The sequence below is a fragment of the Syngnathus scovelli genome, chromosome 3, assembly GCF_024217435.2.
Source record: "Syngnathus scovelli strain Florida chromosome 3, RoL_Ssco_1.2, whole genome shotgun sequence".
In the NCBI taxonomy this organism is placed as follows: domain Eukaryota; kingdom Metazoa; phylum Chordata; class Actinopteri; order Syngnathiformes; family Syngnathidae; genus Syngnathus; species Syngnathus scovelli.
In genome coordinates, this window is record NC_090849.1 from 24,957,302 (window position 1) to 24,970,864 (window position 13,563).

General features: G+C 47.1%; 4 protein-coding genes across 8 annotated transcripts; 1 reads left to right on the plus strand and 3 right to left on the minus strand.

Moving 5' to 3' along the window:
- Nucleotides 1-1,137: 1,137 nt before the first annotated feature.
- Nucleotides 1,138-4,623, minus strand: psat1 (phosphoserine aminotransferase 1). The gene is made up of 9 exons (XM_049762174.2): nucleotides 4,420-4,623; nucleotides 3,632-3,692; nucleotides 3,419-3,488; nucleotides 3,104-3,309; nucleotides 2,604-2,776; nucleotides 2,250-2,419; nucleotides 1,977-2,105; nucleotides 1,541-1,678; nucleotides 1,138-1,428 (listed from the first exon to the last, which is right to left on the minus strand). The coding sequence occupies exons 1-9, from the start codon at nucleotides 4,483-4,485 to the stop codon at nucleotides 1,326-1,328; spliced, it is 1,116 nt and encodes a 371-aa protein (XP_049618131.1). The 5' UTR covers nucleotides 4,486-4,623; the 3' UTR covers nucleotides 1,138-1,325.
- A 229-nt stretch (nucleotides 4,624-4,852) lies between these two features.
- isca1 (iron-sulfur cluster assembly 1) lies at nucleotides 4,853-6,477 on the minus strand. The gene is made up of 4 exons (XM_049762176.2): nucleotides 6,321-6,477; nucleotides 5,800-5,853; nucleotides 5,610-5,715; nucleotides 4,853-5,445 (listed from the first exon to the last, which is right to left on the minus strand). Exons 1-4 carry the CDS (start codon nucleotides 6,471-6,473, stop codon nucleotides 5,297-5,299), a joined length of 462 nt encoding a protein of 153 aa, XP_049618133.1. The 5' UTR covers nucleotides 6,474-6,477; the 3' UTR covers nucleotides 4,853-5,296.
- Nucleotides 6,478-7,394: 917 nt separating this feature from the next.
- On the plus strand, nucleotides 7,395-11,573 carry rsrc2 (arginine/serine-rich coiled-coil 2). 5 transcript variants are annotated; one of them, XM_049762170.2, is made up of 10 exons: nucleotides 7,396-7,687; nucleotides 8,106-8,247; nucleotides 8,364-8,404; nucleotides 9,275-9,432; nucleotides 9,516-9,674; nucleotides 9,744-9,860; nucleotides 10,030-10,100; nucleotides 10,215-10,495; nucleotides 10,610-10,699; nucleotides 10,767-11,573. In XM_049762170.2, exons 1-10 carry the CDS (start codon nucleotides 7,682-7,684, stop codon nucleotides 10,950-10,952), a joined length of 1,251 nt encoding a protein of 416 aa, XP_049618127.1. In that variant the 5' UTR covers nucleotides 7,396-7,681; the 3' UTR covers nucleotides 10,953-11,573. The 5 variants fall into 5 exon arrangements, with proteins under 5 accessions (XP_049618124.1, XP_049618127.1, XP_049618128.1 ...); XM_049762171.2 differs by having other exon boundaries at nucleotides 7,405-7,687; nucleotides 9,540-9,674; XM_049762167.2 differs by having other exon boundaries at nucleotides 7,395-7,687; nucleotides 9,540-9,860.
- Nucleotides 11,574-11,878: 305 nt separating this feature from the next.
- si:ch211-110p13.9 (uncharacterized protein LOC562347 homolog) lies at nucleotides 11,879-13,525 on the minus strand. Its single transcript, XM_049762175.2, has 4 exons — nucleotides 13,136-13,525; nucleotides 12,848-12,974; nucleotides 12,635-12,768; nucleotides 11,879-12,568 (listed from the first exon to the last, which is right to left on the minus strand). The coding sequence occupies exons 1-4, from the start codon at nucleotides 13,247-13,249 to the stop codon at nucleotides 11,924-11,926; spliced, it is 1,020 nt and encodes a 339-aa protein (XP_049618132.1). The 5' UTR covers nucleotides 13,250-13,525; the 3' UTR covers nucleotides 11,879-11,923.
- Nucleotides 13,526-13,563: the final 38 nt, after the last annotated feature.

Consider the following 13,563-nt stretch of genomic DNA (forward strand, 5'->3'; position numbering starts at 1 on the left):
TTGTGTGCGTACGTATTGTGAAATGGAGCGTGTAAAACACGACAGTCGCAGTCGTAAGTTCTCCCCGTGCAAGCATGTCGCTCTTGACAAGAGACTCAATCAGCAGCACTAAAGCCTGCCTCCGCTTCGCCGCCAGCCGGGGCCCGCTCCTTTGCTGCCGGCTAATCTCCACTGCAGGATGTAGAGGAGCCGTTTGATATTGTCTTCCCTGGTGTTTTTCATTACGGCAGCCTTAGCGCAGCCTAACGCCGGCTTTAGCTTTCACATTAGCGCGGCTCGACGCCACGCCAATCGCCACACAATCCCGTCGCAACCTCCCGTCTTCCACTCTAACCCCACTCGCCTTGCAAAGCCCGCCTGCCTACTTTCATCTCACACTTGCAGGTTCCCCCCCCCCCCCCCCCCCCCCCCCACATGCAGGGTCATAAATATCTTTTTTTCTGAAGAAAATTACCCACCAGGGAAGTGATTCCCCACTACTGCACATTAGATCTTCTGGGGACTGAGGAAAATAGCAATTCTCACCATTATTCATTTGGTACAAATTTTGTTTTTCTTTGTCCACTTATCTTTGCCAATGATGTACGTATAGTGACAATTAAACAATTAAAAGCCCAACCACTAACCGGCCCCAAAAAAAAAAAAAAAACGGATGTTCTGTACAGCAGAACAATGGCTTTGTGGTCGATTTCAATGTACAAGATGCACGTGCATACACATTCATGTAAAAAGTACGGTAGTATACAAAAACTTTGGATACAAGACGCATTCTACATATATTGGCATAGCCAAAGAGTCAAGCCCAAAATCATTCATCCATATCTCGGTTTGAAAATTGTCCCAATAATTCCACCGGCGCGGTGGTGGTATCGAGTGGCCGGCCAGTTATTCCTGACCGCTGCTGTCACTGTTTTTCAAATATTTTCTTGAAAATCAAATCAAAACTAATGAAAGCTTATCTACCCTGAGTGCATTTGATCTACTTGATACTCGTTTTGACATCGTCCTTGAGGTCTTTCAATCAGTTCGATTTCTTGACATATTTAATTAAACAGCACCACCTGCAGGTACATTCAACAAATTCATCTTTCGCTTCTGTCTATCCTCATTTCCTAATAGGAACAATGAGACAACAAATGACACCGGAAAGAATAAAGATTGTATTGCGAGGGTTAAACATACTAATGCTATTTACATGAATTAAGTGTGGCTGTGCACGTTAGAAGTGGTTAGCATCAAACAATGTCAGCAACATCCACCTTTTGGCCCATAACCGCTATTTCATTTTATTTTTGTCCAAAGTGAACAAGTTATACCGGGATAGCTCATTGGTGTGCTTTTAGGAATTCCTTCATGTACTTGGCCAAAGCTTCCGTGTCCTCCAGCGTTACAGCGTTGTACAGAGAGGCACGGATACCACCAACTGACCTGCAGGGGGAGACAAACAGTTGTCACCACTGCAGCAGTTGTCAATCGTACAAAAAAAGATTGTCGATATGGTACACGGTACACTACTGGGGAACGGTGGCAAAATTCTAACCTGTGTCCCTTGAGAGAGATCATTCCACGTTTGGATGCCCCGTTGAGAAACTCCTTTTCCCAGGCCTCGTCGCCCTCTTTCTTCCCGATGCGGAACGGAATATTCATGCGGCTTCGGCAGTGCTCGTCCACTGGACAGCTAGTGGGTGGAGGAAACCCCATACATAAGACACATTTTCATTTATCTATTGAAGTTTCATTTGTGGGGGTTTTTTGGGCCGCCGCATAATTTTATGAGAGGACCTAAAAAAAAAATTCATTCAAGCACATTGGCCAACTTCCACTCTGTTGTTGACGTTGACATTTTCCCAACCGTCATCCTTTACTTTAATACCTGTACATGTAACTTGTGAGGATTACAGAAGACAGCCACAATTTCTTGGCCTAAGTGTCAATGTGCACATAAACATGTCAGCAGCAACAAGTCGGCTACTTACCAATAGAAGCCGTTGGAAGAGTTGATGATGTCATAAATCATGTCCGACTTCCGCTTGTTGAGCGCCGCCATGGCGGCTGCGCCGCCATTTTTTTGGATCCACTCCAGAACCAGACACATGATGTAGATGCTGCGCATGAAAACACACTTTCAAACCACAACATTGACGATTGTCGTAATGTCATGTATGTGGAATTGAGAGCGACGTGGGGTAGGGATTTTTAAATCTATTTTGGTATGATATGCAAAATCATTCTTTTCGAGAATAAACGACCTGAAACAGGGCGGGGTGTTGTACAGCGAGTTCATCTCAGCCTGCACTTTGTAGTCCAGGATGATGGGACACTCTTTCTGGGCATGGCCTATCAAGTCGTCGCGCACGATGACCACGGTCACCCCGGCGCAGCCCACATTCTTCTGAGTGCCGGCATAAATCAGACCAAACTGCAAAGAGAAATACACCAGAATCACTCACAGGATGACACGAGTCGCTGACGATCCCTCTGCTCATTTTTGGGCTCCTCAATCGACCCAAGACTTTGTACTAAGTACATCTAGTGGGGCAAAGTCACCAACGAGTTGCCCCGCTGACGTTTGCCATTGCGTAATTTGTCGCAGGTGTTCTCACCTTGGAAACGTCCACGGGCCTCGACAAGAAGTTTGAGGACATGTCGCTGACGAGGGTCACCCCGTTGGTTTGGGGCGTGAAGTTGTACTCCACGCCATGCACGGTCTCGTTGCAGCAGTAGTAGACGTAGGACGCCGCCGGGTTTAGGCTCCAGCTGCTCGGGTCGGGGATTTCTGGAAGAAAATGACACATTCGGCACGAGTACTCACCGCTGGTACATTTGTGCTTGAGATCAAGATGAAAAAACAGCAGCAACTTGGCAGAATATGCGCATTGACACCACGATGCAACACATTCAGGGAGGCGCGAGCGCTATTCCCCATCTGAGTGCTAAATACAGGCAGGACCTGGTAGCACTTGAGTCCTATTTTTTTCTTCTTTATTTAGAGACAGAATGTCTCCGTTTGTCAATCTTTTCTTGGGTTAACACATGCACTCACTCACTCACTCACTCACTCACTCACTCACTCACTCACTCACTCACTCACTCACTCACTCACTCGTGTAACTATCCAGCTTGGGGTGAACTACGTTGACTTTGCCGTATTTCTCGGCCTCTTTGGCGGCCTTCGCTGACCACGTGCCCGTCACGATGTAGTCGGCGCATTTGTCCTCCTTTAGATCCATCAGATTGAGGGCGATGCCGCTGAATTGGCCCGATGCGCCACCCTGCAGGAACATCACCTTGTAGTTGTCGGGAATGTTTCTGAGGGGATGACAGCGGCTCATTTTTGACATTTACTTTTTTTTTTTTTTTTTTATTAGAATGCATTTTAATTGACGTTGAAGTAAAATGGGACCAGACTTCTACTTACAGCAACTCTCTAAGGAGACTCTCTGCTTTATTTATGATTTGGGTGAATTCTGCCGATCGGTGGCTCATTTCTGAGGGAACAAAAGTTACTTTATTGGAAATGAATTCATCAACATCCCATCTTTGATGTGATCTGAATTCATCATAACCTAAAAGCATTATAAAGGTCAGACTTTCTCGTTAGGGTTTTCATAGAAAAGGGTGCACTTCTTACCAAGAACACTGATCCCAAGGCCACTGTAATCGAGGAGCTCCTGCTGGGCTTGAAGCAGCACCTGCAGCATAATAAAGACAATTTAAAAAATGCTATTGATTTGCGAGAACACTGCAATGAACAAAATAAACATTCAACCATGACTGCAGAAAAGAACCTGAAAACTACATATTTTTCCATTTAAAAACCAAATCCCAAAAGATTCTAAAAACAGCTGAGTGCTTCAGCGGGTTAAATTCTCTTGGCAAAATTCAAGCTAAATATTTGACACGTTTCAGAAAACGAGTCATGCGTGCCAAGTGGTGAAAAAGTGAATGTTCGGTTGGCTGGCAGAAAACAGATCGCACGCAGTTTTCACATGAACGACAATGAGAAGGGGAAGGGGAAGGGGAAGGGGAAGGGGAAGGGGAAGGGGAAGGGGGAAGGGGAAGGGGAAGGGGAAGGGGAAGGGGAAGGAGAAGGGGAAGGAGAAGGAGAAGGAGAAGGAGAAGGAGAAGGAGAAGGAGAAGGAGAAGGGGAGGAAAGCTGATGCAACTCAACTGCCGCTTTTCATCTTGTTGCTGAGCGATGCTAAAGTGGGCCGGCCGGCCGGCCATGCTGATTTACACTGATCTCGCCTATCGTTCTAAGTGGGCTTTGTCCTCTGTTTTAACACTTGTTTTTCTCACGACTGTATCGTTTTACAACAATGAACAGTCCTCGAAATGCGCTCATACAGCAAAAGTGGAATTTTGATTGCACTTTCGAATGGAGACTTGACGTCGCTCGCAAAAAAAGCTCAAACTTACCGGCGCCGGGAGTTTAGCTGGACCGGCTCCGAAGTTGATGGTTTTCTGGTTGACCTGAGGCTCCATGGTGCTCGAAAAGGCGACCAAAAAAGAAATAGGGGGTAGAATGAGAGCGAAAGTGGTCGCGACGTGGATGCCTCGCACTGCTTGCTGCTCTCCTCTTTCACCACTCAACCGAAGTGACGTCGCGAAGGAAGGCTGCGGCTGCTGTGTTCATGGGGGCTCGGACAGGCCAAATTTTCCTTGTGGTGCGTTTAAGGGGCATCAGTTACTCGCAACCTCCCAATTCGCGACACGGCTTGTATGAAAACCTTTTGCGTGATCGATCACTCTATTGTTTTTTTAGTTTTGTGTTTCGCTGTCATTAGAAAGCAAAGTAAAACAGATTTTCTTATCTAACTAACATGATACGCTTTCATGTGACGCATACACAACATTTTTACATCACTTTATTGAGCACTTCTGTGGTTCTTAGTTTATTCACACTCTATATTTACACACGATAAATATTCTTTGTCCATTTCAAAAGACGATACAAACTGATAAAGCCATTTTCAAGATGCTACATCTTGAATTTATGAGAAAAAGTACAAGAATGTGTGCGTATCACTAAAACAGTAGACTGCCACTACAATGAATAAACATTCTCTTGCAAAGTAGGCGATAAGGAGGCTCCCTTGAAAAAACGACAGAAGTAGGACAAAATCAAACCAAAGGTGGCGGGTGGTAAATTGTGATCGGGTGCATTCGGTTGTAGGTTTGCAAGCATGTGTGCGGAGTCTGCAGTGGTCAGAAGACTGGCTCTCCATGGTCCACGCGGAGTGGTCTTTTGTTTGTTGGCTTTGGACGGGACGAGGTTTGGGAAGGTGAGCCATGCTCAGATGTTGAAGCTCTCTCCGCAGCCACACGTGCCCTTGATGTTGGGATTGTTGAAAATAAATTCGCTGGACAGCTTCGACTCCACAAAGTCCATCTCGGTCCCCAGCAGAGTCAGCTGGGCTTTCTTGGCGATGAACACCCTCACGCCTGCCACGGTGCACATGGAAGGGGGGGGGGGAATAAAGTTAAATCGATCACAAATACCGGCGCCAAAGAGCGAACATTGGCTAGCAAAGAGGAAAATCACAGATACTGCAACCAATGCAAGAAAATGTTAGGTAGAACTGACAAAAAAAAACAGGATAGCTCACCATCCTGCTGCACCTCCTCATCACAATTTTCCTTCTGCTTAGTGTATTCCAGCGTGTACGTCAGCCCGTTGCACCCACGCGTTCTCACGCCAACTTTCAAACCAATCTGGAAGAAACAAAACACTTAGAGTAGCTTTCACTTGCTTTTTGGGCCGGACAGTACCAATATATGATGATAGGCATTACTCACATATTCTGGCTTGTCCTGCAACAAGCATCGAATCTTGTTCACAGCGGAAGGCGTCTAGAAAAAGAACATTGCATCAAGAAGCGCAATAAACGACGCCTTCTGACAACCCCAAAAATAAGAATAATCTTTGACGAGAACATAACTATAGTCCAAGTGCAATGCTTGCAAATAACTTATGACAACAGTGAGGGTTTGACAGGACAATTTAAGTATTGAGGATTCGTTAGCTAAGCAGTTGGACAACTCAACTGCGAATGACGTTACAAAACAAATAGCATGAGCGGCTAATAGCATAGTTGACGAGTTTTCAGCCGGGAAAAGCGTTCAATACATTTACAGGCTCAGTGAGGTCATTAAAAACAAGAACGACATTTAGAACTCGTCGTTATTTCGTCATACATTACATTACGTCACACTCTCCTGCTAGTTTAGCTTAGCTACGTAGGAGTGATACACAAAAGAGTTTCTTCTCGTTACATACTCGTCCCCATACTTTTAATAGCAAAGGTTTATGGACTTACTAAAGTGAGAGCAGCTCTAGTGGGAAGGATCCTTCTTTTACTGACCGCTCGGACGGTCGCTCGTACCACGGAGGCAGACATGTTGATCAAGCGAATAGCACAACAATGGACTGCGCATGCGTGTAATATATGACGGGCTCCTTCGAGGACCATGACCGTGACTCAATGACGCATATGTTGATTTAATTTAAAAACTGCGCATATGACGTTTCGTATTCCTTCAACTCATCTTGCATGTCTGTTTTTTTTTTAATTAACCGCTCTCTGTAATTGTTATTATTCCACTGTGTAACATCATAAAAGCCATCTCAACGTTGCTCGGTGAAGTCACGTTACATGAACTTGTCCAATTGCCATTCGGCAATTCAAAGCGACGTTTTAGTTGACGTTCTCCAAAAAGTGTAAACTATAATAGTCTAGATATTAACCTGATTGATTTAGTATAAAGGCTAGGAAGAGAAAACAATCAGCCTGCCTTTTTGTCAACCCCACAAATGTTAGATAAATCAACAATTTCCGCACACCAAAAACTCAACACAAACTATAATTAAATAACGGAGTTCAGATTCTCGGATACAAGCGGCCGAAATGAGTTTTCTCCGCAGGATGTCCGGGCTCTCCCTTAGAGATAGGGTGAGAAGCTCGGTCATCCGGGAGAGACTCGGAGTAGAGTCGCTACTCCTCCACGTTGAGAGGAGCCAGATGAGGTGGCTCGGGCATCTTATCAGGATGCCTCCTGGACGCCTCCCTGGGGAGGTGTTCCGGGCATGTCCCACCGGTAGGAGACCCCGGGGACGACCCAGGACGCGCTGGAGAGACTATGTCTCTCAGCTGGCCTGGGAACGCCTTGGGATCCCCCGGGATGAGCTGGATGAAGTGGCTGGGGAGAGGGAAGTCTGGGAGTCCCTCCTGAAGCTGTTGCCCCCGCGACCCGACCCCGGATAAGCGGAAGAAGATGGATGGATGGATGGAGTTCAGATTCGATTTAAATTCGAACAACGTACTACTTTCTAATGTGGGTGATTACGCGTGCGTATTTGCGTCGTAAAGCGATTACGGTAGGTTGCCAATTTGGATGCCTTTCAGTATTTCGTCGTGTCATAAAATGCCAAGATAATAAAGGCCGAAAAGCCGTAACACTTGGCGTTTATAAGCGTAGATATCGCTACGTACTTTGTCATCGCTGCTCGCTTAATGAACCAAATGTTAACTATCATCGGTGGCTTTCTTTTTTTCATGAAACCTGGCAACCCCGCTCGTTCGGTTCAGCTTCGCGGCTCGCTAGCTAAACCAGTTAAACATCCGAGTCACATTCTAGCGTCGACGAAAAGCCGAGTGTACGCAAAGAGCTTGCCACTATTATGTCTGTAAGTCAAACTACAAAATGCTATTTGCGATATACATTGACACAACATCATTGTAATGACTGTAGCGTCGCCTTTACGATGTTATTTAGACGTAATGGTTCTTAAAAATGGCGAATAATGAATTACTTTGGCCGTAGAGGCCTAGTTAGCTAAGCTGCTAGGTGGTAATGATGGCCAAGCATGTTTTTTAATGACCTTATTCAAGTTCAACTATTTCTTTTGTAGTTCGGTCAATATGCTATTTGTTATTGAAAAGAAAAAATCATAGGCACACTACTGTAGTTGCAATCGGGTATTTCGGTAAATGGGAAATTGGGCGTTCATTTGAATGTACAAGTCTGCACAATAACTTGTCACCGTGGCCCAGTGAGCCTCGCTGAAATGCCACTAATGTTTATTTGTTTTAATTGAATTTCAGGCTAGTGGCGACTTTGTGGACAATACAAGAGCCAACTCACCGGTTCATCACAGCAAAAGGAAGAACATGGAATCCTCCAGATCGCCCAGAAGCTCCAAACAGCACCATTCACGCTCAAGGTCTCGATCCAGGGACAGAAAACGTGAGTAAATGCACCTGTGCACTTTGCAAAAATCCGCTGTAAAACAAACAAACGAACAAACAAACAAGAGAGAGCAAAACCAATGAGTCATTTGCTCCACTTTTGTCATATTCCAGGGAACAGGAAACACAGGCGGAGTCGCAGCAGGAGCACAGAGGTAAATAAACACTCGCTTCATTCCTTTCAATCTAAAGCACATTTTCACGTGTCTCTTTGAAGCGCGTCGGTCGGTCGGTCGTTAGTACTTGATAATTCGGTGGCCACGGTGAGTATTTCATCAGTGGTCCCCAACCATGGACTGCATATATTGCAATATTTTCCACTCTATTCGTATTGGTGTCATATTCAGTTCATTTGGAAATAATTTGCAGCATTTTGTCAAGGCTTTACGGTGGCTGGCTATGGAAGGTTAAAAGCAAAGGTTGGGGACCCCTGAGTGGGACGGACAAAATTAAGTCAGAAAGGAAAAGATGAGCGTGGGTTTGACATTTCATCCTCGGATAGGTGTTAATTGCAACCATATTCTGTAGTGATGAGCTAAATCTTTTAGTTTTACTTTTGTTAAAATTGTGTGCGGAGACCACATGATAACATTTCTACGATAAATCACACTCAGCGTGCTAAAGCATGAAGAAACTGAACAGAGGAGGCTGCTGACATAGCAAAATAATATGTCTACTCCGGGGACAGGTAACTATTTGCTATTCAAACACATACATGTCTTTCTCACCTGTCATATGAATTTATAAGTCTAGTTGACCTTTCTCTGCTTATGTGTAATAAAGTGCCGTCTTCAAATGGCCACTGTTGCATAGTGTCATACAAAAAAATAAAAGTCCATGATTGTGAGGCGGATACTATGAATAAGAAATGCTTACTGAAGCTTTCAAATATCCTTAAAGAGTCAGCTCCAATGATTTTGTCATAATGTCTCAATGTACAAGCAATTGATGTCCTTGCAAGCCATGGTACTAACTCTTTTTGTTGCACTATTTTCCTGAAAGAGACCCACTTCTTCTTGAAACAGGCACGAAAGAGAGAGCCGGAGAAGCCGTCCAAATCGCACAAGCAAGCGGACGAGCACCACGAGAGGCTCTCTGCCGAGGACGGCGACAAGAGGTCGCGGCGCAAAGACAAGAGGTCCTCCAGGGGTCGCAGCTCGTCCCGGTCGCATTCGCGAGAGAGGTAAGCCTGGCCAGTGCTTGTTGGCTTAAAACGCAGCCGTTGCGCGACTTTGCTCACTACGCTAGTAATTTCATCACGGCAAGTGTGTTCCCCCCCGTCCCCATCAGGCGGCACCACAGCAGGAGCAGGGACAGGCGGCGCTCGTCACGATCGCACAGCCGCGACAGGAAGAGGAGGCCTCGCTCGCGGTCGCGCTCCAGGTCCAAACACCGTAACCGTAGCGGGAGCCGCAGCAGGAGCAGGTGCGAAGCAGATGACCATTTCTGCAAACGTGTACGTCATGACCCGATGGATAATTGTGCTCACGCCAGGGAGCAAAGGAAAAAGAGCGAAAAGGTGCGCAAGAGGAGTCGAAGCGGCTCCGCTAATCCGCCCATCTTCCGGGGCCGCAACACAGCCATGGACGCGCAAGAGGCCCTAGCCAGAAGGTACTTTAAGTGCGCTGCTGTCCCTGGAAGCAAGCCGCACCCGGTAAAACGTGGCTCTGGAGAGTACCACGGCTGAGCCTCGCTTCAAAACAGGCGTCCAATCCAAGCCCATCCTCATCCTCAGTTGGAAATGTCATCCAAGTAAGCTTGCTTGCTATGCCTTTTACAGGTTAGAGCGAGCCAAGAAGCTCCAGGAGCAGAAGGAGTTGTCAGAAAAACATCAGCAGGAGGTGATCGGAGGTGAGGCTTCGGCTGCTTGCAGCGCTGCTGCTGCTGCTGCTGCTGCTGCTGCTGCTGCTGCTGCTGCTGCTGCTGCTGCTTTTCTTTGCGCTAAAGGCCTTGATTTGTTCCCAGCAACCTCTCCGGTGGCCATCGCAGCCACCCCGACGACGACTGTCTCGGCCGTGGCCGCCGCGTCCAACCACGCCCTCAACGTGGCCGCCCTGCTGGCGTCAGGCACCCAGGTGACGCCGCAGATCGCCATGGCGGCGCAGATGGCGGCGCTGCAGGCGAGGGCGCTGGCAGAGACGGGCGTTGCCGTGCCCAGCTACTACAACCCGTCCGCGGTCAACCCTTGCAAGTTTGCTGACCAGGAGAAGAAGCGCAAGAAGCTGTGGCAGGGAAAGAAGGACGGGGTAAAATCTTCCTCTTTCTTGACATCAATGAACATGAAGCGACACCGTGATGTTTCGGTGGGCTTTTTTTTTTTTTCCTCTCTTTCCCCATTGACGTCTTTTGATATTTTCCAGGACAAGTCCCAGACGGCCGAGTTGTGGGAGAATCTCAATTTTGGCAACAAGGACCAAAATGTCAAATTTCGTAAACTAATGGGCATTAAGGTGAGTAGCTCCCGCTCCTATTTCCACCTTGTCGACATCATGCCATTCCCACCGTTGGTTCCGCCAGGCTGACGAGGAGGGTGAAGCGTCCAGACCACTCAACGACGAAGGGCTGAAGACCCTCCAGAAGCAGGAGGAGGTGTTCCGCAATCTGGACGTGCAGTACGAGATGGCACGATCGCAGACGCACACCCAACGCGGCATGGGCCTCGGCTTCTCCTCCGCATTTTCTCGTGGAATGGATTCTTTCTAGGGGTCTGTGTGGGACTTTGTAATTTATTCCTCCAGGATGGTGTCAATAAGAAGTCCTCCTACATGGCTCAAAATGGACAACGCTGTGGTAGTATTGTTTTTTTTTTTTTTTTTTTACACATGGAAATTAAAACTTCAGTAATCCTCAAAAAGTTTGGAATATTGGCCTTTTAGGTAAACCTTGAATGCACTGCAACCTGGTTGGCAAATAGAGACTTTTTCAAAGAGTTACCGAAAGGCACAGAAGTCCTTGGGAATTTTGAGTTGATTTCTGATTTCAAACATGTTGTGAATTGATCCAACATGCGGCGGGCAAAAGAGCGGAAATACTGACATGTTGGACGGGAATGCTGAAGTCTCCAGAGGGTCAAATTAAGTTTACTTGAAAAGATTTGTTCCGAAAGCCCAAAAGTGTTTGGAGCGGGGGGGGGGGGGGGGGGGGAGAGCCCCTTCAAACATTTCAACCCACAAATACTAATTATATCGAATTTGTTTGCATGTAGCATTTTAGTTGATTGAAGTTGGACCCTAATGGGAAAAAACTGCTCCATTCTTTGCAAGAGTGCCACACGCAAACACAAAAGGCGATTTCAAACCTAAATAAATGACTGTTGGAAGGCTATATTTGACTCTTTGATTTGTGAGTGGGCTGTTATTGTAAGTTCTAGCAGCTTTTTTATTGATATTGTTTTGTGCTTTTCATTTTATGAGCAAACTCGGGATCTGCTCCAATGAGGTTACAAATCGGTTCACATACATTGTTGGGTAAACACTAACGATATGTACGTGGAATGAGTCAAAGAAATTCTTGCCAACATAACAGCTTCTAACTGTAGTACATTTGGGATGACGAGAGTCCCTCCTTGTGCAACCTGCAAAAATGGTTCAAATTGGCAAAAAAGTGCTGCTTTTTTTTTTTTTTAAATAAATGTTTAAATTTCCTTCTATCCCTTTTCAATCCAATGAGACCATCTACTTGCAAATGAGAGTGGAGTAGAGCACATGTGCAACGCCAGTGATGAGGTTGTGGTTGGCAAACTCCAAGATGAGGAGCAGGATGGGATACTCACTTCGCCTTTTGGCCGAGTCCTCCTCCTGACTCAGCCCCATCCAATTCAGCAGCAGCGTCCTCATGGCGTCGGGGAACAGCTGCACGGCCAGCTCCTCGGCAGGCGGCAGCTCCCCGATCCTTTGGATGTGGCGCTCCTTGAAGGCCTCGACCCGCTGGCTTATGTCAGCGTGGGCGGCGGCGAAGCGGCGCCCCAGCCAGTCTGCCAGCGCCACCTCGGCCGCATCTCGCCCCTCCACCGTCTCGTCCAGGCAGCGCTCGGCGTGCTCCAGGAGGAACAGGGCCAGTTCCAGGTTATGCTCGGTGAACTTTTTGGCTGCCACTTTGTCACTCAGACTCTGGAGCTGATTCCCAAATTGAGATGTGCTATGAGAGCTCTGCTGCATGGAGTAAGCGTGATCCGTTGCAACGTCTCGACTCGTGTTGTCCGGCTGCTTGGGTGATTGGGTATCTGGCACTTCGCTCCCGCTGTCCAATGGGTCGAGCTGCGCACACAGGCTGTAACTGGTCTTCAGCAGGCTGTCGCTCATCTGAGATTTCCACGCATCCTGCAACAGGGGGTAACCAAAGGGTCTCAGTGTTTGTCATTTTGCGGAACAATAGTCTCATCCTACCTGGAAGTTTTCCATGACCAGCAGCTGCTCCTGCTTGGCATACATCTCAAAGGCAATGCGGAAAAGCCCGTGAATGGTGTAGAACCACAAGCCCTTGCTGGACGCAGCCACCTTCAACCCGCGCAACCTGAAGGCTGACAAAAATCAAAAAGCACACTGCTGTCACCAAAACCACTTGGGTTGCTTGCTTGCTTGCTTTCTTGTCGTGTTTACCAGAAGAGAAGTGAATTTTGGTGGCCAGGCCTTTTCTGGCAAACTTAGCGTGATGCCTGGGATGGTTCTCGGAACGGACATCCGTTTTGGCTAAGAGGTCGGCACCGAGAAAAAGAGGTACCGACTCCTGAAGAAATAAAAGGTTGAACACTTTTTAGACTTTGACACCAAATCTGAGATGCGCACTTTAAATGGGCCATTCAGCCGTGGTGATCGTCCAGTAGTGATTAAAAGGCACTACTAGACTCTTAGCAAATATGGATATGGCTAGTCCACGTAGGTACGTACCTTTCGGTGACAGTCTGTAAGTGTGAAAGCCGATTCGTTTGCCAAGTAAATATAACGAATTTTCCTCGAGCCTACGTCCCAATGCGGTAATGACAAGTAGCGAAGGTTCGACATTGCCCCCGCACAATACTAGCGGATTAGTTGGACATAAAGGGGGAACTTGAGTTCCACTCCCTCGCTAGGTAAACACGGCACGCTTGCTAGCATCTCCTAAGTACGGTGGCCGAGAAAGAGCTAACGCGCTCCTGCGTGAAAGCACGATCTTCCTGGGTTGTTTATGGGTCTCGGAGTATTTGGATTCAATTGCGTCGGCTGATTCTTGGATGCTGCGGTTTGAATAGTATCCCCCCGCCCCCATTCCTCTAGTCTCGACTCATTTGCACACTCAGCTTTTCTATGAGGGCGGTCCAGTCCAGTCCAGTCCAATC

Excerpts from the sequence above, each read along its gene's own strand:
- isca1 (XM_049762176.2), bottom strand. The coding sequence starts at position 6,473 with ATGGTCCTCGAAGGAGCCCGTCATATATTACACGCATGCGCAGTCCAT. Across the intron at positions 5,854-6,320 it reads CTAGAGCTGCTCTCACTTTA|ACGCCTTCCGCTGTGAACAA; the intron begins GTAAGTCCATAA and ends TTCTTTTTCTAG. Across the intron at positions 5,716-5,799 it reads TGCAGGACAAGCCAGAATAT|ATTGGTTTGAAAGTTGGCGT; the intron begins GTGAGTAATGCC and ends TGTTTCTTCCAG.
- si:ch211-110p13.9 (XM_049762175.2), bottom strand. The coding sequence starts at position 13,249 with ATGTCGAACCTTCGCTACTTGTCATTACCGCATTGGGACGTAGGCTCG. Across the intron at positions 12,975-13,135 it reads TTACAGACTGTCACCGAAAG|GAGTCGGTACCTCTTTTTCT; the intron begins GTACGTACCTAC and ends TTATTTCTTCAG. Across the intron at positions 12,769-12,847 it reads CAAAATTCACTTCTCTTCTG|CCTTCAGGTTGCGCGGGTTG; the intron begins GTAAACACGACA and ends GATTTTTGTCAG.
- psat1 (XM_049762174.2), bottom strand. The coding sequence starts at position 4,485 with ATGGAGCCTCAGGTCAACCAGAAAACCATCAACTTCGGAGCCGGTCCA. Across the intron at positions 3,489-3,631 it reads CCTTGGGATCAGTGTTCTTG|AAATGAGCCACCGATCGGCA; the intron begins GTAAGAAGTGCA and ends TTGTTCCCTCAG. Across the intron at positions 3,310-3,418 it reads AGTCTCCTTAGAGAGTTGCT|AAACATTCCCGACAACTACA; the intron begins GTAAGTAGAAGT and ends TCATCCCCTCAG.
- rsrc2 (XM_049762167.2), top strand. Across the intron at positions 10,101-10,214 it reads TCAGCAGGAGGTGATCGGAG|CAACCTCTCCGGTGGCCATC; the intron begins GTGAGGCTTCGG and ends ATTTGTTCCCAG. Across the intron at positions 10,496-10,609 it reads GGCAGGGAAAGAAGGACGGG|GACAAGTCCCAGACGGCCGA; the intron begins GTAAAATCTTCC and ends GATATTTTCCAG.